The following is a 24,613-nucleotide window of genomic DNA, read 5'->3' as shown; positions in this document are numbered from 1 at the left end:
TTTCATTCATGGTTTTATTAATTTGGATCCTTTCTCTTTTCTTTTGGAAAGTCTGGCCAGTGGTTTATCAGTCTTATTAATTCTTTCAAGGAACCAGCTTCTCGTTTCGTTGATCTGCTCTACTAGATTTCTGGTTTCTGATTCATTGATGTTTGCTCTAATCTTAATTACTTCTCTTCTCGTGCATGGCTTAGGCTTTATTTGTTGTTCTTTTTCCAGTTCCTGAAGGTGTAAAGTTAATTTGTGCATATGGGACTTTTCTATTTTTTTGAGTGAGGCTTGGATGGCTATGTATTCCCCCCTTAGTATCACCTTTACAGTATCCTGTAGGTTTTGTACCGATGTGTTTTCATTCTCATTGGTTTCCACGAATTGTTTATGTTCTTCTTTGATTTCCTGGTTGATGTAAACATTCTTAAGCAGGATGATCTTTAGCTTCCAAGTGTTTAAATTTCTTCCAAATTTTTTCTTATGTTTGACTTCCAGTTGCAAAGCATTATGGTCTGAGAATATGCAGGGAATAATCTCAATCTTTGGTATTGGTTGATATCTGATTTGTGTCCCAGTATGTGCTTAATTCTGGAGAAATTTCCATGTGTGTTTGAGAAGAATAAGTATTCTGATATTTTAAGGTGAAGTGTCCTGTGGTATATCTCTGAGGTCCATCTGGTCCAGTGTGACATTCAAAGCTCTTCTTTCTTTGTTGATTTTCTGCTTAGATGATCTATTGCCGAGAGTGGAGTGTTGAGGTCTCTTATGTAGTGGCTGCTCCCATGTTGGGGGCATAAATATTTACAATTGTTAGATCCTCTTGTTGGACCGACGCTTTAAGAATGATATAGTGTCCTTCTGTATCTCTAACTATAGTCTTTAGCTTAAAATCTAATTTTTCTGGTATGAAAATTGCTGCCCCAGTTTTCCCTTGAGGTCTGTTGGTATGAAAAATGGTTCTCTATCCCTTCACCTACAGTCTGGATGTATCTTTAGTTTCAAAATGAGTCTCTTGTAGAGAGCATAGGTATGGGTCATGTCTTTTTACCCAGTCTGCAACCCTGTGCCATTTCATGGGAACGTATAAGCCATTCATGTTAAGAGTGATTTTTGAAAGATACAATTTTATTGTCATGTTGCCTGTGAAGCTTTTTTCTCTAGATTGTCTCTGTCAATCCTGTTCTATATCACTGTTGGGTTTTTTCTCCTTTTATAGAGTCCCCCTTAATATTTCTTATAGGGCTGGCTTTGTGGTCATATATTCTTTCAGTTTCTGCCGTTCTTGGAAGCTCTTTGTCTCTCCATCCATTCTGAAGGACAGCCTTGCTGGATAAAGTATCCTTGCATTCGTGTTCTTCTCATTGAGTACCCTGAATATGTCTTGCCTTTTTGGCTTGCCAGGTCTCTGTGGACAGGTCTGACATTATTCTGATGTTCCTCTCTCTGTAAATAAATCTCTTCCCTCTTTCCACTTTTAAGATTGTTTCCTTGGATCTAGGATTTGCAGATTGTACTATTCTATGCTGGGGCGTTGGTCTGTTCACATTGATCTTGGGTCCTCTCTGCCTCTTGGATGTGAATGCTTATTTCCTTTACCAGATTAGGGAACTTCTCAGATGCAATTTACTCAAATATATCTTCTAGATCTCTCTCTCTCTCTCTTTCTCTCTCTTGCTTTCCACCCCCTCAGGGATCCCAATAATTCTGATATTGGAATGTTTCATTGAGTCGCTAATCTCTCTCAGTTTGATTCCTTAGGCTTTAACTTGTTTTTCCCATCCTGCCTCAGTTTCCTTTTTTTCTATCATCTTATCCTCTAGCTCACTAATTCATTCTTCTTGTTTACCCCAGCAGTCAGACTATCCAGTTTAGACTGCGTTTCATTCATAGCATTTTTAAGTTTTGCCTAATTCGATTTCATTTTTGCCCTAAGCGATTCTATATTGTTGTTAATATTTTTCTCAAGTCTAGATTTCCCCTTGTAATTGTTACTCTGAAGTCTATTTCTGACATCTTGGTTATATCCATATGTATTAGTTCTGTGGCAGAGGCCATATTCTCTGATTCTTTCCTTTGTTGGGGTTCCTTCTCTTAGTCATTCTGTTGAGGGGTGGTTGAGGGAATGTACAGAGTACAAATTATTGACCACAACCCAAGCAAGATGCACCTGCTTTATAGGGAACTTAGGGTTGTCCGTTTCTTGTTCTTCCAGCCTGTCTTCTGGGGGAGGGGCCTGCCACACTGTTACTGAGGCAACCCTGTTTGGGCAGAGTTGTCCTGCCCCCTGTGTGGGGAGGGAGATGGGCTCATTGAAAGCTGGTTTGGCGAGAGAGGGGCTTTGGTTCTCTGGTGGCTTTATGCGTCTCTTCTGAGAATCTGAACAGAAGTGACCATATCCAAACCTTTGTCCCAGAACAATGAGATTGCAGTCTGCTCTTCACTGAGCCCTCCAGGCCACACTGTCTCTCTTTCTGTCTGTGCTGCTAAAAACTGCAGCATCCTGCATTGCAGGCTGCACAGCAGCACTCCCAGCCCTCGCTCCCAGGGCCGGACTCTCTCCCATTTGTACTTCTAAAACCGCAAGCTGCACCCCTGTTCACACATGTACCCCTGTAGTTCCAGGCTTCAGTCTGGTAGGCTGCCCTAAAGTCCTTTCCCCATGGCTACCAATCTGTGAGTCTGTGCCCGGTCCCCAGTGTAGGAGGCCTTTGCCTTCCTGGTACAAATTGTGGAGGTTTCCTCCCCCATCCATTTATCTTCCGGTATCTGCCCGCAGAATCACGGCTTCCCACTTCATACCTCGAGGCCATCCACTGCAGACATGCTGTTTGTAGAGATCCAGATATATCTTCTTATATCTTAGTCTGATTTCTTGAGTGTTCAGAATGATGTGGTAGATAGCCAGCTCAATTCAGGGGACCGGTTGAAATAGGGTTCCCTACTCCACCATCTTTACTCCTTCCTCAAAATAATTATTCTGATTGAAAGAGGCCTGATGAAAAAGAGTGTAGTAACTATGGTAGTAACTATTTAAGTTGTAGAAGCATTGAAAAAATTGGTTGGTGCTATATTCATGGAGAGTCATGCATCCTTCTGCTTCTTATTTATAAATTAGAGGAAGACAGTGAGGCATTGTGACAACCTTCAAGACAGTTTATCACTCACAATCTGTTCCAGTACAGATTATAAGAGATTTTAAATCATATATGATACAGAAACGAGGCCTTCATACTTCAGAAAATTGGTCATTGAAAGAACAGTGGTGAGACCTGTCATGTAAATGGTAACATAAAATCTCAGTCAACTCATAGTCCAAATAAATGTCTGTCCCTCCTGGGTTTTCCTTTAGAAGAACGGTGACTAAGGCAGCACTTATGTGACGTAGTCATCACTCTGAAGCTGAATTGCCCAGTACCTACTCTGTTCCAATGGGAACCACTTTCTCTTCCTGGAAAGGGAATCTTCACAAACCCCCATGGCCCATTCAGGCATCTCATCCACCTTGACCTCCGAGGAATGTCCACCATAATCAAGTCTTTCAGAGCACAGGACTGGATAAACTATAAGTCTCTCTGGATTTGAATGAACTCTCTGCTTTTTTCTTCACAGTTGTCAAAGTTTTTTCTGGGTTTTGGTGTTTGTTGTTGTTGTTTATCCTCAGAGAGAAGCAGATTAGGATGTGCTGTTTGTGGATCCAGAGTAACTTCTTTCAGTTCTTGTATCACTTTTAGGAGATCTGAATCCCATGGAGGAAGACTGCATCCTTGTCTCCTTAACTGGAAAGGATGGAGAGCATGGGCCTCAGGCTCCCCTGTTGCTGTGCCCTTGACATACATCAGCAGTTTCACTTCTGACGTCACACCCTTTTCTGTCACCTTCTCTGGTAGATCGTTGAGTATGGAAATGTAATCTCAACATGTTGTTATGTTTGTGTTAAGTTTCTACTGAATGTCCTTCTCTTCATCTGTGAAGCTTGAGAAAACTGTGTAGGGGAGGAAAAAGAATTTTCCCTCTACCCTTCTGAGTTCTTAGTAGAGACCCCTGCAATAACAGACAAATTAACAAGACAAAAAAAACTTTATTCATAGGTATAAATCATGTGTATGCGGGAGATACCCGGGGAGAAATGAGTAGCTTCCTAGAGTGGCTTAGAGCTCAGACTGAACCACTATCTTAGTAAATACGGGAGAGGAACAATGGAGGCCTCGTAGAGGAGAGCAAATGGTTTTTACGAAAGATGTGTGGGCCCCTTGGAAAAATAGGTGGGAGGTATGGTAGCTTGTGACAGAGTGTGTTTGGGTGTGATGTCAACTTCTAGTCTTCTACAAATGTGACCACAGGCAGTCTTCCCTGGGTGATAAACCCCTTGGGGAGGGGATTTATGGTAATCGAGCTCCTTTGGGTGGAACCCAGTCTATATTTAGGCAGATAAGGGGAGTTTAGAGAAAGCTTCTCCCTGCATTTGCTATTTTTCAAGTGCCAAAATTATTTTCAGCTCAAAATAATCTATCAAAGCTGTGTATTTTGGGTGGCATGTCCTGAGATCCTACTGTCATATTTTGGAGTGGCATATTCTGTTGCCCTGCATCTGCCTCTTGCTCATGTATAACAAACTGGTTCAGATACTGAAATTCAATAACTTCTGTCTCTGGTTTTCCACCTGTCTCTCAGTTCTAGTGGCTGTCTCTCTTTGGCCGTTACTCCAGCTTCTGAACGTCTGCCACTTGCTTCTTCAGGGGGTCAACATAACTGCTGAGGCTTTTCCTATGTTGAGAGGCAGGACTTCATGTGGTGGCCCTGGTGTTCAGGGCATTGAGTGCAAGGGGACAAACACCTCTAGGTCCCCCTCACAGAAAAGGGCCAGGGCTTGATTGCATTTCTACGTTAGCATGTTTATTCATGCCCCTGCCTGTTACTTCTGGTGTTGTGGAGAAGCCTGGAAATTTCCATTATCCTTCCAGCTGAGTGCTGCTTTTGGGCCACTGTCAGCATTGGGGGCAGGGCAAGGGAACATGTCCTATAGATAGACCCAGACTGCTGGATGCAGTAGCAACAGAAGTTGTGGCCATACCTGATGGTGATGGGATCGCTTGGATAATTCTGACAAAGTGGTTGTCTTTTGCCTGGAGTCCCACTAAGGTTACTGTGGCCAACACTGGGACAGAGATGGGTTTTCTCTAAAGAGGTTGGGCTCTGTAGGTCCTCTCTAGTGAGATGTAGATATGCCCCCAGATCTGACATACTTTGTGCCAAGGACCTTATAATTAGAAATTCTACGCCACAGTGTACCTTGTGCATAAGACCCCATATCGATGCAGACCTAACTATTTTGAACTTTCTATCTGAAAATATATTAAAATTTACTTAAATTTGGGTGTGTCTAGAAATTCTATTGATAATATTTTTAGCCCAATGTATGAATATGAATTTCTTATGCCTTGTCATCTAAAATTGATTTAAAAGATAACCGCACTGTAACTCCCAAAATAACCAATCTGTTAATTTTTCTACATAATAAAAGATCTTCAAAATATTTCTCTTATGGTCATGGTGTTTTGAAGAACCTTTGGTGGGCTGGTCACACACAATTGACTATCAGATACCTGTGTTTTGGCTTTAATGTTAAAGGACCCACTCCTTTCCCACTGTTGAGATGAAGACTCCAAAAAACAGACTCAATAAGAACATATCTGTGGGGATCTGACAGGCCACTGACATACCTGTCACTTGAGTTAACAAGAGAAACATTCAGTGGAAGCTGATTGGAATTGTTATGCTTTGTCTTTTAAAGGCATTCTGGAGCCGCTAGAGCAGGGGTTTACAACCTCACCAAGTCCTTGGCTGTGGAATGGGCTAGCAGTGGAGTAAGGATCAACTGTGTTGCCCCTGTAGGTAAACGTTCCATACAAACGCTGTTGACAAGTTGTGCTTTTCTGATTCACTTTGATTGTTGATGGAGGTATTTGTTCATATGCCTGCATACTAGGAAACACAGGCTTTTAAAAATAGGTAAAATTGGAGAGACTTAGGCTTAGATTTACAACTAGAGTGTCAAGCAGGTGAAAGGAAGCCAATGATTCTCAGTCTTGACAGTATCTTAGAATCATCTAGGAAACGTTAAAAAATATTGAAAGGTAAGCTTGATTCCCTGCTATGGAGTTGAGGTGTTGGTATTTTTAAAAGCCACCTAGGACATTCAAATGCACAATGAAGATTGAGAACCTCTGCTTTAGAGAACGAATATTTGCCAGATTATGTTGTTATTTCTTGGTGTATCATTAATGCTTCTTTAGGAGAGAGAGAAAAAACTAAGGTCTAATTCAAGTTAAAGATTGATTCAAAGTGAAGAGAAAATGTCTCGGGAACATACTTGAAAACTAGTAAGAGCTAAATCAAAGAATTCCCAAACAATTGAAATTTTATTTATTTATATTGCATTCAAACATTTTATCTGTGGTTTTACCATAATGAAAACCCATGAAACCATTGTATTTTCCATGTCTCACATAACCACAGCCCAGGCTTCTGTTACAAATCAGAGAAGCCTCGTGGAAAACAGAATAGACTCCTCTATCACCCGCCTTTTCACACTTAAGTGCCTCTCTGATCTATTCATCGAATTATGTTTTTAGAGAACACATCTTTCCAGGAAAAATACAGGGCTTTTCTGGTTATTCAGGGAGAAGAGTTCACAAAATGAACATTCATATGATCCCCTTGTAATCGTGGTTAACTGTACTTCCTTGATGATTTTGAGAAAAATTAATATTAGAAATGTTGCCTTTTCTATTAAGCCACTGTTTTGTTGGTGTTGGTTGATGGCTGCCTTGATGTTTTTGTGATTTTAAAATTTAGTTTTATGGGCTTCATTTTGTTCTTTTTTATTCTTAAACATAGGGAGTCATTTATTCCCCGACTGCTGTTGAAAACTATGGTCCGTTGGCAAAAAACTTATTTGGAGGGTTCTTTAAGAGAATCCCAGCCAAGCGAATTGGAGTTCCTGAGGAGGTAATGTATATTTCTAATGTTGATTCCAATTGCTTTCTTTTATACTTTGTAATACTGTGACATTTGGTGTCCTTTTTACACATTCTGATAGATGATAGAGGCTGACAGAGATGAGTGGTTCTATTGCCACCAGCCCATTTCCCTTACATTTTCTGGCTCTGTGCCTTACACACTCACAGCTCTCTTTATCCAGAACTGAATGCAGTGTGAATGAAGAACAGCCTGGTTTTATTTCATTGCACTTTTCAGCTATGTTGTTTTATCACATGGCCTTTGTTGGTACCCGGGACCCTAAGCAAAATCAGGTGAAGTTTCCATACTTCACTTCCAGAACTGTATGAAGTTCCATACTTGGTTTCTGGAAGGTGACCAGATTTAAGTATGTAGAAATCAGTAGCTTTCTTAAAGGCCAGCAATATCAGTCTTAAAATACAATGGAAAAAGTATATTGTTTTATAATAATAATAAAAATGGAACTACGTGGTATAAACTTAGCTCTAAACAATAAGAAATTTATTCTTGAAGAACAGGAAAAAAGAATAAATAGAAGCATGTCATAATCCTCAATGAAGAGAATCAATTTTATTAAAATCATGGTTCCCTTTTTTTGATAACCGAGGGTAGCTACACTTCTGCTGAGCGTGGCATAACATAGAGTTGTGAGATACTATGGTGTATGCTTGAAACTAATGTAATGTCAAGTGTCAACTGTACTTTAATAAAAAAGAATAATAAATAATAGGGTGCCTGGGTGGCTCAGTTGTTTGAGCGACTGCCTTCGGCTCAGGTCATGATCCCGGACTTCCAGGATCAAGTCCCGCATTGGGCTCCCAGCTCTTTGGGGAGTCTGCTTCTCCCTCTGATCTTCTCCTCTCTCATGCTCTCTCTCACTCTTTTTCTCTCAAATAAATAAATAAAATTTTAAAAAATAATAAATAATAAAAATAAATAATATCAAGTTTCCCTAAACTAATGCATACATTTAATATAGTTTTGGAATTAAACACACTGATTCTTAAGTTCATCTAGAGAAATATTAATGCAAAAGCATCCAAAAAATGTTTTGAAAAATAATAATGTAGGGGATTTGACCTTCCCAATATCTAAACATATTATAAATGGTCATAGTTATTTAGGGTATATGGTGCTGACACTGGAACAGAATAAATTTAGTGGAACAGAATGTACTCCTTTATCAGTACCATGTGTATATAAGGAGTTTAATAGGATAAAAGTAGCATTTCAAGTCTGCAAGGAAAGGATTAACCATTTAGCATAAGTCTTATGGCAATTGGCTGTTTAATTAGAAAGAAATTAGGCCTCTTATCTCATATCACATACAAAATAATTTTCACATTTATTGAAGTGCTAAATGTAAAAGCAAAACCGTTAAACTCTTCAAAGAAAAAGGTTTCTAATTTCTAAACGCGCTTTTGTTTGCATTTTGATGTCTTTCATTTCAGAAATTTACTAGGCATACCCCAAAAGACCCATATTTACCAACCTTTTTAGAGATTGGGATTCTACTGTATGTGTTTTTCTGCAACTTGCCTATGGCTATACCATGATATGTTTAATTAGATTCTACTGTTGCATGTTTAGATTCCCTTTATATTTCTGATATTGTGGTGATTCTGTAGTGAACATCCCTGAACACAGATGTGCACTCTTGTGTCAGGAGTGACTTTCTAGAATTCTTGAAGTAAAATAGTTTTGCATATTAAGTTTTTGGAAGATACTGTTAAATCAGACATTTGATGGGCCATTTTAAGCACAATGTTGGATTCCTATTCTGAAAACTAAGAGGGGTTTTAAAAGATTTTAATCAAGGAGGTGAAATGATTAAATTTTTATTTTGGACAGAACACAACCTTTGTTTATGTGAACTATATTATCTCTATTTACTGTATAGAAATAAAAATTGAGAAGTTTAAGGAATATTTATCAGTTCAGTTAAAATAATAGTAATAAAGATATTATGTGTTAACATAAATAATATTTTTAGTGAAAAGTTGCTGTACTTTGAAAAGCAAAAGAAAACCATTTTTTGCACTTGCTTTACACTTTTCCAACTCTCTTGCATGTATGGCTTACCAAAATACAGTTGGATGCTCACGTCCGTGTCTACATTCTATATGTTGCTATATATTGTTTTGTTTAAAGCGTATGAAGAAAACCAGTTTCATGTACATGAACAGTTGGAAAAGGGAGGAACATTTTAATGGCCTTTTTAGATAATTATGGATATTCTTCTTTGATATTCGACAAGTGGCTGTTTCTTAAAGATGGGTTGCAATGTGGATTGACCTCAAACCATGTCAATGAATCTCTTGTACCCTGTTACATGAAAACCCACTAGTGTTTCTTACACTTTGATTTGATCTTTCACCCAAAGATGATTTTGTGACATAAGTTATTGTTCTTTTGGGAAAAACTGGTCCACCGTGTTATGGAGAACTTCTAGATGTTGACACACAATCTATTATACAATATCAAAAGATCACATTTGTGAGGAGTCCAAGATGGCGAGAAGTGGGAGACCTCATTCTGAACACCTGCAAACTTAAGTAGAGATCTAAGAAAAGACTTGCTAGATTCTACAAATAGAAAAGTGAACACTTTCTGCAGGAATGACAAGACAGAAAAACTCGCCTCAAAAAAGAGAATAAGAAGCAGTACTGACTGCCAAGAACCTAATCAGTATGGATATAATAGTAAGGTATCAAAGCTAGAGTTCAAAATAACTATTTTACTAATTGGTCTTGAAAAAAGCATAGAAGACACTAGAGAATCCCTTTCTGGGAAAAAAAAAAAGTGTGGGGGGGGTCTAAAATCTAATAAGTCAAAAATAAAAAATGCTATTAATGAGATGCAATAAAAAATGGAGGCTAAATTTTTTAGGTAGGATACATGAGGCAGATGAGAGAATTAGTGATACAAAAGACAAAATGTTAGAGAATAAATAAGCTGTGAAAAAGAGAGATAAACAACTACTGGATCACTTGGGGGAGAATTTGAGAGATAAGTGATACCATAAAGCAAAAGAGAATTAGAATACTTGGGATCCCAGAAGAAGAGGAAAGAGAGGAGGGTGCAGAAGGTATATTGGAGCAAATTATAGCTGAGAACTTACCTAATCTGGGGAAGGAAACACACATTCAAGTCCAGCAGATGCAGGGAAGCCCCCTCAAAATCAATACAAATAGATCAACACCTCAGTATAAAACAGTGAATCTTGCAAATCTCAGAGACAAAAAAATGTCCTGAAAACAGCTGTGGACAAGAGGTCCATAACCTACAAGGGTAGAAACATTAGATGAGCAGCAGACGTTTCCACAGAGACCTGGCAGGCCAGAAAGGATTGGAATGATACATTGAGGGTGCTAAATGAGAAGAACATGCAGTCAAGAATATTTTTTCAACAAGGATGTCATTCAAAATAGAAGGAAAGATAAAAAGCTTCCAGGACAAACAGAAACTAAAAGAATTTGTGATCACCAAACCAGCCCTGCAAGAAATATTAAAGGGGATCCTTTAAACATCAAGAGAGCTTAAAGGTGACATAGACCAGAAAGGAACAGAAACAGTGACTTTATGGGTAATACAATGGCACTAACTTGATATCTTTCCATGGTTACTCTGAATGTAAATGGACTAAATGCCCCAATCAAAAGACACAGGGTATCAGGTTGGATAAAAAAGCAAGACCTGTCGATATGTTATCAGCAGGAGAGTCATTTTAGACCCAAAGATACCTCCAGATTTAAAGTGAGGGCTAGAAAGTCATTCATTGTGCTAGTGGACATCAAAAGAAAGCTGTGGTGGCAATCCTTATATCAGGCAAAGTAGAGTTTAAACTGAAGACTGTAATAAAAGATGAGGAAGGATGCTATATTATAATTAAAGGGTCTACCCAACAAGAAGATCTAACATGCTCCTACATGGGAGCAGCCAATTATATAATCCAATTAATAACATAATCAAAGAAACACATCAATAATAATAGTAGGGGATATTAAGTCCCCCCTCACTGTAATGGACAGATGATCCAATAGAAGATAAACAAGGAAACAAGGCTATGAATGGCATACTGGACCTGATGGACCTCACAGATCTATTCAAAACACTCCATCTTAAAGCAACAGAATATACATTCTTCCCAAGTGCTCATGGAACATTCCCCAGAATAGATCACATACCTGGTCACAAATCAGGACTCAACTAGTACTGGAAGGTAGGGGTCATTTCATGCATATTTTCAGACCCAATGCTTTGAAACTGGAACTTAATCACAAGTGGAAATTTGAAAAGAACTCAAAGACATGGAGGCTAAAGAGCATCCTACTAAAGAATGAATGGGTCAACCAGGAAATTAAAGAAGACTTTAAAAAATCATGGAAACAAATGAAAATGAAAACACAACTGTTCAAAATCCGTAGGATGCAGCGAAGATATTTCTAAGAGGGAAGTATATAGTACTACAGGCCTTTCTCAAGAAACAAGAAAGGTCTCAAGTATACAACCTAACCTTACACCTAAATTAGCTGGAGAAAGACCAACAAATAAAGCCTAAGCCCAGCAGAAGAGAAATAATAAAGATTATAACAGAAATCAATGAAATAGAATTCAAAGGAACAGTAGAACAGATCAACAAACCTAGGAGCTGGTTCTTTGAAAGAATTATTAAGATTGATAAATCACTGGCCAGACTTATAAAAAGAAAAGAGAAATGACCCAAATAAATAAAATCATGAATGAAAGAGGCGAGATCACAACCAATATCAAGGAAATACAAACAATTATAAGAATATATTATGAGCAACTATATGCCAACAAATTAGACAATCTGGGAGAAATGGATGCATTCCTAGAGACATATAAACTACCAAAACTGAACCAAGAAGAAATAAAAAACCTGATCAGACCCATAAGCAGCAAGGAAATTGAAGCAGTAATCAAAAATTTCTCAACAAAGAAGAGCCCAGGGCCAGATGGCTTCTCTGAGAAATTCTACCAAACAGTTAAAAAGAATTAATGCATATTCTTTTGAAGCTGTTTCAAAAACTTGAGATGGAAGGTACACTTCCAACCTCCTTCTTTGAGGGCAGCATTACCTTGATCCCAAAGCCAGACAAAGACCCCATCAAAAAGGAGTACTGACCAATATCCCTGATGAACATGGATGCAACAATTCTCACCAAAAGACTAGCCAGTAGGATCCAACAGTACATTAAAAGGGTTAGTCACTACGATCTAGTGGGATTTATTCCTGGGCTACAAGGTTGGTTCAACACCTGCAAATCAATCAATGTGATGCACTACTTAAATAAAAGAAAGGGCTAGAACCATATGGTCCTGTCAGTAGATGCAGAAAAAGCATTTGACAAAATACAACATCCTTTCTTGATCAAAAGTCTTTACAGTGTAGGGATAGAGGGTACATTCCTCAATATCATAAAAGCTGTATATGAAAAGCCCACAGTGAATATCATTCTCAGTGGGGAAAAACTGAAAGTTTTTCTGCTAAGGTCAGAAACAGGACATGGATATCCAGGCTCACCACTGCTGTTCGACATAGTACTAAAAGTCCTAGCCTTAGCAATCAGACAACAAAAAATAAAAGGCATCAGAATTAGCAAAGAAGAAGTCAAACTCTCACTCTTTGCAGATAACATGATATTCTGTGTGGAAAACCCAAAAGACTCCACTCCAAAACTGCTAAACTCATACAGGAATTCAGTAAAGTGGTAGGATATAAAATCAGTACACGGGAATCAGTTGCATTTCTCTACACCAACAATGAGACAGAAGAAAGAGAAGTTAAGGAATTGATCCCATTTCCAATTGCACCCCAAACTGTAAGATACCTAAGAATAAACCTAACTAAAGAGGCAAAGGATCTGTATTCAGAAAATTGCAGAATACTCATGAAAAAAAATTGAGGAAGACACAAAGAAAGGGAAAAATGTTCCATGCTCATGGATTAGAAGAACAAATATTGTTAAAATGTCCATGCTACCTAGAGCAAGCTACATAATCAATGCAATTCCTATCAATATATCATCAACTTTTTTCACAGAACTGGCACAAATAATCCTAACATTTGTATGGAATCAAAAAAGACCCCAAATTGCCAACGGAATGTTGAAAAAGATAACCAAAGCAGATGACATCACAATTCTGGACTTCAAGCTGTATTACAAAGCTGTAATCATCAAGACTGTATGGGACTGGCACAAAAACAGACACATAGATCAGTGGAACAGACGAGAGATCCGGCAATGGACCTCAACTCTATGGCCAACTAAATCTTTGACAAAGCAGGAAAAAAGACAGTCTCTTCAACAAATGGTGCTGGGAAAATTGAGCAGCCACATGCAGAAGAATGAAACCAGGCCATTTCCTTATACCATACACAAAGATAAACTCAAAATGGATCAAAGACCTGAAAGTGAGACAGGAATCCACCACAATCCTAGAGGAGAACACAGGCAGCAAACTCTTCAACTTTGGCTGCAGCAGCATCCTGCTAGACGCGTCTTCAAAGGCAAGAGAATAAAAAAGTTCACTTCATTAAGATAAAAAGCTTTAGCACAGGGAAGAAAACTGACAAAACTAAAAGACAACCAGCAGATTTGAGGAAGATATTTGCAAATGATATATCAGATAAAGGGCTAGTATCCAAAGTTTTTGAAGAACTTATCAAACTCAGCACACACAAAACAGACAATCATGTCAAAAAATGGGCAGAAGACATGAACAGACACTTCTCCAAAGAAGACACACAAATGGCTAACAGACATATGAAAAAATGTTCGACATCGTTAGCCATCAGGGAAATACAAGTCAAAATCACAATGAGATACCACCTCAAACCAGTCGAAATGGCTAAAATTAACAACTCAGGAAACAACAGATGTTGGTGAGGATGTGGAGAAAGGGGAACCCTCTTACAGTGTTGGTGGGAATGCAGGCTGGTGCAGTGACTCTGGAAACAGTAGGGAGGTTCCTCAAAGTTAGAAACAGTACTACCCTACGACCCAGCAATCACACTAGTATGTATTTATCCAAAGGATGCAAACACAGTGATCCAAATGGGCACATGCATCCCAGTGTTTATAGCAGCAATGTCCACAATAGTCGTAATATGGAGAGAACCCAGATATCTATCAACAGATGAATGGATAAAGAAATGTGGGGGGTGTGTGTGTGTGTGTGTGTGTGTGTGTGTGTGTACACAATGGAATATTACTCGGCCATCAAAAAGAATGAAGTCTTGCCATTTGCAGTGACGTGGATGGAACTAGAGGGTATTATGCTAAGCAAAATAAGTCAATCAGAGAAACAAATATATGATCTCACTCATATGTAGAATTTAAGAAACAAAACATTGGGTCATAGAGGAATGGAGGGAATTATAAAACAGGATGAAATCAGAAACGGAGACAAACCATGAGTAACTCTTAGCTACTTGAAACAAACTGAGGGCTGCTAAAGAGGAGGCAGATGGGGTCACTGGTGATGGGCATTAAGGAAGGCACATGATGTGATGAGTTGTAGGTGTTCTAGGAGACTAATAAATCACTGACCTCTACCTCTGAAACGAATACACTGTATGTTAATTAATTGAATTTAAATAAAAAGAATGAAAATAAATGATCACATTTGTTAATATCACCACTGATCTCTTCAGAAAAATCTTGAAACATTAAGAAACTGTCAAGCTCATATTTTCCAAAATTCTGCTTTTTGCTTGCATACTCAGATCTTGTCATTGAAAACAAATACAAAAACCAAAGTTGTTGTCCTTTGAAGTGACATTCTCACTTCATTTGTTTGGGGGTGGGGGGGAGTCTGCCAAGTACCCCAGTGTGAATAACCATACTGCGGTTCTTTCAGGTTACTGACGGATTTCACAAAGAGAGTGACTAGTTCAGTTCATAGCTGTCAGATGTCCCTACGAAGCAGAAAAGCTTGATGTGCAGTTCCTAGTTCATGACACTAGATATTAAAAAGGATATTGTACCCAGTGGTCAAGGTCAATACGACAAGTAATTTTTGCTGCTTCATCTAGCGTTCTAAAGTGAAACGGGCTTTCCCCCCATGTGTACATGCTGGTGAAGAGAACAGTGACCCCTAGCGGAAGGACCTCTAGTTTCCATTTCATGTTCTTGCTGCCCTTTGCAGGGAAGCTCCAGCAGTTTTTCCCACCATTGCTCTGGCACCATTACTACAAATGTCAACACAGGGAGAAGGACAGACAAAGACCTAATATCATAATGAATATAGTCTTATTTTTGCAAATCACCTGGAAAGACTTAGGGTTTTGCTGATCATGCTTTGACTGATGGAGGTAAAACCCTCAAATATCTCACTTGGGAAGGGAAGGGGAGAGGCTGGGAGCTTCTGTGAGATGCAGAACAGAGGATGCCTGTTTGTCCTAGCATCCCTAAGTCCTGTTTCCAAAATATTCTGATTACCCTGGCTAATCATCATTTGGGGGACCACATTCATACCAGACCTTTGGCTGACCTGCTTATTCAGTGAGATGACAGTAAGTGACAATAAGTGACAGTCTCTGGGGTAGAGGCAGGAGGGTAAGAATGTAGCTGTAGTTTTTGTTGTTGTTGTTCTTAAGATTTTATTCATTGGAGACACAGAGAGAGAACATGAGCAGGGGGAGTGGAAGATGGAAGGGGGAATCACACCCCACTGAGCAGAGAGCCTGATGTGGGAACTCGATCCTAGGACCCCAGGGTCATGACCTGAGCTGAAGGCAGATGCTTAACCAAATGAGCCACCCAAGTACCCCTATAGCTATAGTTTTCAAAGGAATAGCCACAGCTCCCTCGATGTCCCTCCACATCTCTTGGAAAGGAACACAGCACTTGGCAGACCCGACTCAATTTACAAAATTAAGAAACTACAAAATTAAGAAACTAAGGGCCAAGGAGGCGCAGTGATCCGTCTAAAGCCATACATGGCTCATGGTACTGAGATTCAAACCCCAGCTTGCTTATTTAAAATCCCTGTTCCCTTTAAGAAACAGAGCTGAAAGTCAACAGATAAAAGAGGTGTTACCCACATAGGAAGTGGCTACAAGTTGCTAGTCTTTAATCGTGTTTACCGATGGATAAAACTCTTGTGAATGGCTTGGTTCCTCAAGTCCATCTATCGAATGGATTTCATTAAAATGAAAGGAAGAATCTGTCTGAAGATAGTACAACAGTGCCTCGTTAGTTTGGTAATTATAAATATTGTATTGGTTCAGCTTAGTGCTCTGTTGAGCTCCCAAAGTAAACCAGGCATCGTGAATATTTAGCTATCTTTTACATAGCAGATCGTTTCAATTCAGTGGTGCCTAGTCTGTGGGCAAAACGCTGTAGCGGGAGCTGGGTGATGCAACATCCGCTCATTTTAGAGGAAGAGAAGCATGAAGAACCTTTATTCTGTAGACATTAATGAAGCGCTTATTTTACGTGCAACACAGGAAGCCATCAGTCAATATTTCAAACAAAATTCAGCACAAAGCCACGTTCACACTAGTGCAGGACAGTCTCTCGGAACAGAGTATGGCTCTTTACCATTTTCTGGAGCCGGTGTGGTTTTAGGGGTTTGTAGACTTGGAGGTCATGGTTACTGGGATGAGAGGGTTCTTGTTTGGCTGGTATTCAGGAAGGTGCTTATGGGGTGAGTCTTTCTGATGTACCAGGCAAGTCATCGTTGACTGTTTGCACAGGCTAATACCAGTTCTGATGGTTACCTTCCACCATCGTTCAGAAATCTATGCCCTTCTTCAGGGATGGAGGAAATTTTCCAGGATTAATTCCCTGTGCTAGTGCTGTCCATTAGACATACAATAATTGTTACATATGTAACTGTAAGCTAACCAGTAACCACATTAAGAAATGTAAAAAGATGAAATTAATATCATTGCAGTAATTTAGTAGACAATAGATAATAATAGAAATAATTATATATATATATATATCTATATATATATAATTGTTAATAAGGTTTTATTCAGTCCAGTATATATCTATAGTTTCATCTTTGGTTCTTCTATAGATTTTGCCTTCTTCTCTCCATACCAAGTCTTCAGCATCTAGTGTGTGTTTTGTACTTAAAGCACATCTCCCTTCCAACTAGCTGTGCGGAAAGTGGGTTGTATTGCATGGCTAGTGCCTGTTTTAGTGCAGGTCTACACTAGCTTCTGGTGGCACAAGGACAGATAGAAGGCTATGCCTAGTCTACAGGTCTTACAGTCTCACAGAGGCATAACTGGGTAAACGAATACTCTAGAGGCAGGACCCAGACTAGGGTGAGGCAAGCTAGGCGTGGACATAAAACTTATGGACGTGCTCACTCTCAGGGTCGTCCAGGCTCGGGGTCTGCCCCAAGAGTGAGCACCTCCTTAAATACTGTACCCTAAGCACCCCTTTAGTCTCCCCCTAGTCTCAGTCCCACTGGGGAGCCTCTTCAAGTAGCAGATTCTGGGTACCCAGCCCTGGAGCTTACAATTCAGAAGGTCTCAGGTAGGATCTAGGAATCTGGAGTTTCCATAAACGTCCACAAGAAGTCTAATGCTGGTATTTGGGATCTCCCTTTGAGAAACTCCGGCTGTGCCAAGCCTCCCAGAGAGTTCCTTCATATCCAGGGAAATCATTTCTTTCTTTCTTTGTTTTGTTTTAGGAGTAGGTGTTGCTGCGGTTATCAGTCACCTCTGAATTTTTAGGGGGTGTGCTGGGATTCTGCAGTTCCTCTCGAAGGAGGCTCCTGTAGTCTCCGTTCCTGGCCTTGCAGCCTGCAGGATCCTTGGCTAGATGCCAGCTTCATGTTCCATAGACACATCGACTACATCAGGGGCAAAACCATAAAAGGCACATGGTGGTGTGGAGAGTGAGTTATGGTAGGTGCTGAGAGGTGTGCCAGGAACTGGGTGGTCTGGGAAAAATCAAGCACTGTGTTTGCTTTCAGCTTCTTCACCACGTCTAGCTTATTTGACACTGTGTGGGCGCCTTCCTATCTCTCCACACCAGTCACGTTGTTTCAACGGGCCTCAAATAGAAAAAGGCGGTTAGTCGTCTGTGATCTGTCAGGTTGCACACAGACTATAGGTTGTGTGTTACAGCTGTGTTTCGGGATGCGTTTCCTTGGGCAGGGGAGCAGCCCCAGGTGGGGAGCATCTGCTTTTCTGTGTGCATATGTGTGCTTCCATTTCCAGATCTCCCCGCTGGTCTGCTTCCTGCTGTCCCCTGCGGCTTCCTTCATCACCGGACAGTTGGTGGATGTGGACGGGGGCCAGTCCTTGTACACGCACATCTTCGATGTACCAGGTGGGCCCACAAGAAATGACCACCACTAACTTTGTGCCTTTTCAGCTTCAAGTTCTCAAAATCTCTTTCTTTTTGTAAGATTTTATTTGTTTATTTGTGAGAGAGAAAGAAAGAGCACAAGCAGGGGGAGCTGCAGGCAGAGGAAGAGGGAGAAGCAGGCTCCCCGCCGAGCAGGGTGCTTCATGTGGGACTTGATCCCAGGACCCTGGGATCATGACCTGAGCCGAAGGCATACGCTTAACCGACTGAGTCATGCAGGTGGCCAAGTTTTAAAAAAATTTTTAAGCAGTTACAGAGAGGATTATGGTTTTCTCTCACGGGACATAAAAAATGTACAAAATGTTTATATTCTTAAAAGCATCTTTAAAGAAAATGTTCCCAGTCAAAGAAAATATCTAAATATTTTTTGTCATAGCACATATTTATATATTTTAAGAAATTGCCTTGTGTATATAGGTTGGTGGATATTTAACCTTGAAAAATATTCTTGATATGAATATATATGTATAAGGAGGAGATAGAAAAGAGGCAAGATGTTGCCGTATTTTTAAGATTTAATTCCTCTTTGTTCCTCTAATAAGTAAGTTGTATATCTGAGCAGAAGAGTCAGACCTATTAGGTGGGGAAGGGTGCTACGGTACCATTTTACATTATCTTTGGGATATGTATTGAGTGATACCATAGGAATTTGCTATATTCAACCATTTTTTTCTTTTTTTTTTAATTTAACTTAATTTTTTTTCAGTGATCCATAATTCATTGTTATGCACCAGACCCAGTACTCCATGCAATCCATGCCCTCCTTAATACCCATCACCAGGCTCTCCCAACCCCCCCCACCCCACTCCCCTTCAAAACCCTCAGTTTGTTTCTCAGAGTCCACAGTCTCTCATGGTTTGTCTCTCCCTCCAATTTCCCCCAACTCACTTTTCCTATCTATCTCCCAGTGTCCTCCATGTTATTCCTTATGGTTCACAAGTAAGTGAAACCATATGATAATTGACTCTCTCTCCTTGACTTATTTCATTCAGCATAATCTCTTCCAGCCCTGTCCATGTTGATACAAAAGCTGGATATTCATCCTTTCTGATGGAGACATAATATTCCATTGTAGATATGGACCATATCTTCTTTATCTATTCGTCTGTTGAAGGGCATCTTGGATCTTTCCACAGTTTGGTGACTATGGCCATTGCTGCTATGAACATTGGGGTACAGATAGCCCTTCTTCTCACTACATCTGTATCTTTGTGGGAAACACCCAATAGTGCATTTGCAGGGTCATAGGAAAGCTCAATTTTTAATTTCTTAAGGAATCTCCACACTGTTTTCCAAAGTGGCTATACCAACTTGCATTTCTACCAACAGTGTAAGAGGGTTCCCCTTTCTCCACATCCTCTCTAACACTTGTTGTTTACGGTCTTATTAATTTTTGTCATTCTGACTGGTGTAAGGTGGCATCTCCATGTGGTTTTGATTTGAATCTCCCTGATGGCTAATGACGATGAACATTTTTTCATGCGTCTGTTAGCCATTTGTATGTCTTCTTTGGAGAAGTGTCTGTTCATGTCTTCTGCCCATTTTTTGACGTGATTATCTGTTTTGTGTATGTTGAGTTTGAGGAGTTCTTTATAGATCTTGGATATCAGCCCTTTGTATGTAGTGTCGTTTGTGAATACCTTCTTCAACCACTTTTAATATACAAAACCAATAATTTCATGAGTCTCAGCCAAATATAGACATTGCACACAAATACAAAATTCAAAGCTATTCACACTGTTACTGAAGAGTGTTAAGTGGCTACTACCAAATCAAAATGTGGTTGAGGTAAGGCATGTGTATTTTTTTTAAGAGTTATTTATTTATTTATTTCAGTGAGAGAGAGAACACGGGAGAAGGGGCAGGCAGAAGGACAGGGAGAGAGAATCTCAAGCAGACTCTTTGCTGAGCATGGAGTCCAAAGCAGGGCTCCATCTCACGACCCTGAGATCAGACCTGAGCTGAAACCAAGGATTGACTCCTGCATGTGTATTTCAGTTTCATATCAGGGACCGACGTTCACCCTACTCTTTTGTGTACTAACAGTCTACTCCAGGCTTCAGACCTTCTTTGCATTAATAAATGATACGTATAGGGCTTCAATATTATTATTTCCCCCTCCTATCTAGATTTCTTTACTAGTATTTATAAGTAACATCAATGTGGTGATGTGCAGAAGATATCGTGGTTTTCGTTTTTGTTTTAAATTTTGTTTATTTATTTGATAGAGATCACAAGTAGGCAGAGAGGCAGGCAGAGAGAGAGAGAGGGAAGCAGGCTCCCCACTGAGCAGAGAGCCCAATGGCAGGCTCGATCCCAGGACCCTGGGATCATGACCCGAGTCAAAGGCAGAGGCTTTAACCCACTGAGCACCCAGGTGCCCCAGATACGATGGTTTTAAGGCACCTGGTTAGAAAGACAGAAACGCCTCCATGCTGTACAATACCATTTTCAGATAGTAGTTAAAGTGGCCACTTCCCTCCCCGGCGGTGCTGAGGGTATGTGTCGATTCCGTTTAGAAAGGGAAAGGAACTCCAGAGAGCGGCTTCTCCAGGCTACCAGTGAAAGATTTTCCTTATTAATTCCAACGCTGTTTTGTTTTGTTTTTTTAAGATTTTATTTATTTATACTAGAGAGAGTGAGCAGGGGGAAGGGAGAGGGAGAATCTCCGAGCGGACTCCCTGCTGAGCCCAACGCTGGGCTCCATCTCAGGACCCTGAGATCATGGCCTGAGCCAAAATCTAGAGTCGGACACTCACCCGACTGAGCCACCCAAGCGCCTCAAACACTGTATTTATTAGTGTAGAGATTTTTAGTTTTAAGTTTTTGGTGAAATCAGCTACAGCAGTTTTTCAAGAATATTCTCTCTCCACCACCGAGGGATGCCTGGGGGGCTCCGTGGGTTAAGCAGCTGCCTTCAGCTCAAGTCATGATCCCAGGGTCCTGGGATGGAGTCTCACATCGGGCTCCCTGCACAGCGGGGAGTCTGCTTCTCCCTCTGCCTGATCTGCTTAATGCTCCCGCTGCTTGTGCTCCCTCTCTCTCTGACAAACAAAATCTTAAAAAAAAAAAATATATATATATATATACTTCTGCCCCCACCCCACCATGAGTGGGAATACTGAGCCTCTCGTCCTATGTTTTCTTGAAGATTGCCAGCCCAGGAGTGACAAGTCCTGGGAAAATTAATATCTGTAGGCTTCTATTTTCCTTTCTGTAAAGCGGGGTCACTTACAGCATTTATTGGGTAAACAGTTGGAAGCGTTAAATTAGATAATGCACATTTAAAGCCTTGCGTCAGATAGCATGTTTTTAGCTGTAGCTCATACTGGCCTGAGCAGGAAAGGCATTTATTGGCCCGTAACTGAAAGGTCTGCTAGACTTAAATTATCCGCTCATTGAGCTCTTCGGGGGCAATGTTTTTTTTTTTCTTTTCCCTCTGTTTTTGCTTCTGTGGTGTTGGCTTTCTCTTAAGACGGACTCTCCTAAAGGGGAACCCTCTTACACTGTTGGTGGAAATGCAAGTTGGTGCAGCCTCTTTGGAGAACAGTGTGGAGATTCCTCAAGAAATTAAAAATAGAGCTTCCCTATGACCCTGCAATTGCACTCCTGGGTATTTACTCCAAGGATACAGATGTCGTGAAAAGAAGGGCCATCTGTACCCCAATGTTTATAGCAGCAATGGCCACGGTCGCCAAACTATGGAAAGAACCAAGATGCCCTTCAACGGACGAATGGATAAGGAAGATGTGGTCCATATACACTATGGAGTATTATGCCTCCATCAGAAAGGATGAATACCCAACTTTTGTAGCAACATGGACGGGACTGGAAGAGATTATGCTGAGTGAAATAAGTCAAGCAGAGAGAGTCAATTATCATATGGTTTCACTTATTTGTGGAGCATAACAAATATCATGGAGGACAAGGGGTGTTAGAGAGGAGAAGGGAGTTGGGGTAAATTGGAAGGGGAGGTGAACCATGAGAGACTATGGACTCTGAAAAACAATCTGAGGGGTTTGAAGTGGCGGGGGGGTGGGAGGTTGGGGTACCAGGTGGTGGGTATTATAGAGGGCACAGATTGCATGGAGCACTGGGTGTGGTGAAAAAATAATGAATACTGTTTTTCTGAAAATAAATAAATTGAAAAAAAAAAAAAAAAGACGGACTCTCCTGGTTGCAGAACGGCTGCCTGTCCTCTGAAAGCCCCATGCTTCTTTTTCCCCAGCCTGCTGGACAGAGAGAAGGGAGGGGAATGACGTTTTATAGCATTTCTAGCAGAATTCTCAGACCTGCTCTATTTTGGACCAGCTGAGGTGTGTAGCCCTCCCCAACCAGTAGCCAGAGGCATGACTTAGCTCAGTTGGAGATCAAAGTGGGGCCACTTCCCCAGAAACTCATGGATTTCCCCAGTGCGGGTGGAGGCTCTTGGAAAGAGAGGATGAGGGATTGGATGCTGGACAGGCAGCTGTGTGTGCCCGGTACAAAGTAAGTACACGGCTTTAAAGTCATCCTGGTTCCTAAGGAAATAGTACGTGTGGAACGGCTGCGGTGCGCCGAGCACTCTGCATAGGCCGTCACATTTAATTTTCACAACTTTAGAAGAGCAGATGTTGTTAGCAACCACCGCTACCCCCCCCCCCCCCCCCCCCGCCCCAGGAAAACAGGCTCAGGAGGAGGAACCTCTCCAAATTTGGAAATGCTGGTACCTGGCAGGGCTGGGATTCCAAACCAGGATTTTCTCAGGACCTTTGCCAGTTGTCCTAATGATTTCTTTTTTCTTGCCGAGAAAAGAAAAGGGTTGAACGAGGGAAAATAAGAAGGGAGTCTGCTGGAAACTAACATGATGAAGGAGGTTAATAGATTTACGCTTGACCTGAGCTTTTCCGCTTACTCACCAGACCACGACAACTGGCCTGACGGAGCAGGGGACCTTTCTGTCGTCAAACAGATGAAGGAGGATTTCAGGAGTAAAAGCAAGCTCTAAGCTAAGGAAACTACACGTGTCTTTTGTCTCCAAATGCTAAAAGCAAGCTCTAAGCTAAGGAAACTACACGTGTCTTTTGTCTCCAAATGCCTTAATGTCTCAAGAGTGCACTTTGGTACTTTCCAGGAGCTGATAATATGAAGGGAACTATCACTTTCTGCCTTTTAATGTTATCAGTCATGCCTATGCAAAAACTGTTCTTGAAATAATGCATGTTTAAGCCCCAAACAACACTGTTTAGCCTGTGATTAAAGATTTCTGCTTTAGGAATGGGGCTTAATATACTTTATGATGATGCCTTTCATTTCTAAGCAAGCTAATTGAAAAATGAAATCATTTCAAATTATTAATAGAGGTATCATGATCTCCCAAAAAGGTTTTAATATTTGGTTGTAAAGGTGGGCAGTAAACCTGGCCTCTGGATGATTCTTAAAACTCTGTATATAGAAGATATACAGTGTATAGAGATAGACAGTGATTCATGTCTCATGGTGGGTATCTTGCTTTTGGAGCCATAAAGCTTTATGATAATAATCGATGATGATTTGTTTTGTTCATGAAGTTAGATTTGCATAAAGCCTCTTGAATCAGAAGAGAAGTAGAGTCATGTGCAGCATTTCTTGGAAGTATTTCATTTGTGTCTTGATTTCCAATCTAAAGTATTCCCTTTTCTTCATGTTTCTCTTTTTGTATGCAAAACAAGAATTTTAAATGAAATGTTATGCAAATTAGGGTTCAGTATCCTACCTTCACTTGACTTTTTTGGGCAATGATCCCAACTTCTGAAATGCCTTTTATAAATTATGTACATTCATTTTTTGTATTAATTAAACATCTTTTAATTGACTTATTCCCTCTTGAAGTCAAGTAGGTATTTTCTTTTCTTTATTCTCAGTGCGAAGTACAGATCTTCTTGGCTTAAAAAGGGGTCATGTCCTGATAACCCCATTGTTAGTTGATAATATCATTAAGTCAAAAATGCATTTAATGCACCCAGCTTATTGAAAATCAGTCACTTAGCCTCGTCTCCCTTCAACATGCCCAGAACACTTACGCTAGCCAACAGTTGGTCAAGATCATCTCACACAAAGCCGACGTTACACTGAAGTGTTGAATATCTCATGTAATTTAGTGAATACTGTGCTGAAAGTGAAAACCCGAACGGTTGTATGGGTGCAGAATGGTCTGCAATTCCTGCTGAAAGTCTTTTCGCTTTCACACCACAGTGAAGTTGAAAAATCTCGTCAAACCA

The 24,613-nt window shown here is 40.3% G+C and overlaps 1 protein-coding gene across 3 annotated transcripts in view; it reads left to right on the top strand.

The window, feature by feature from the left end:
- The window catches only part of LOC116597264 (peroxisomal trans-2-enoyl-CoA reductase-like), a 35,769-nt gene extending 11,557 nt beyond the window's left edge, over positions 1-24,212 (top strand). For all 3 annotated transcript variants that reach the window (XM_032354733.1, XM_032354732.1, XM_032354734.1), the window contains exons 5-9: positions 5,783-5,879; positions 6,889-6,999; positions 18,224-18,335; positions 23,276-23,367; positions 23,421-24,212. In XM_032354733.1, the coding sequence (XP_032210624.1) occupies positions 5,783-5,879; positions 6,889-6,999; positions 18,224-18,335; positions 23,276-23,361 (406 nt within the window). In that variant the 3' untranslated portion in view covers positions 23,362-23,367; positions 23,421-24,212. The remainder of the gene's footprint in view (positions 1-5,782; positions 5,880-6,888; positions 7,000-18,223; positions 18,336-23,275; positions 23,368-23,420) is intronic.
- Positions 24,213-24,613: the final 401 nt, after the last annotated feature.

Source organism: Mustela erminea, chromosome 8, assembly GCF_009829155.1.
Source record: "Mustela erminea isolate mMusErm1 chromosome 8, mMusErm1.Pri, whole genome shotgun sequence".
Taxonomy (NCBI): domain Eukaryota; kingdom Metazoa; phylum Chordata; class Mammalia; order Carnivora; family Mustelidae; genus Mustela; species Mustela erminea.
This window is presented reverse-complemented; position numbering and strand designations above follow the sequence as displayed.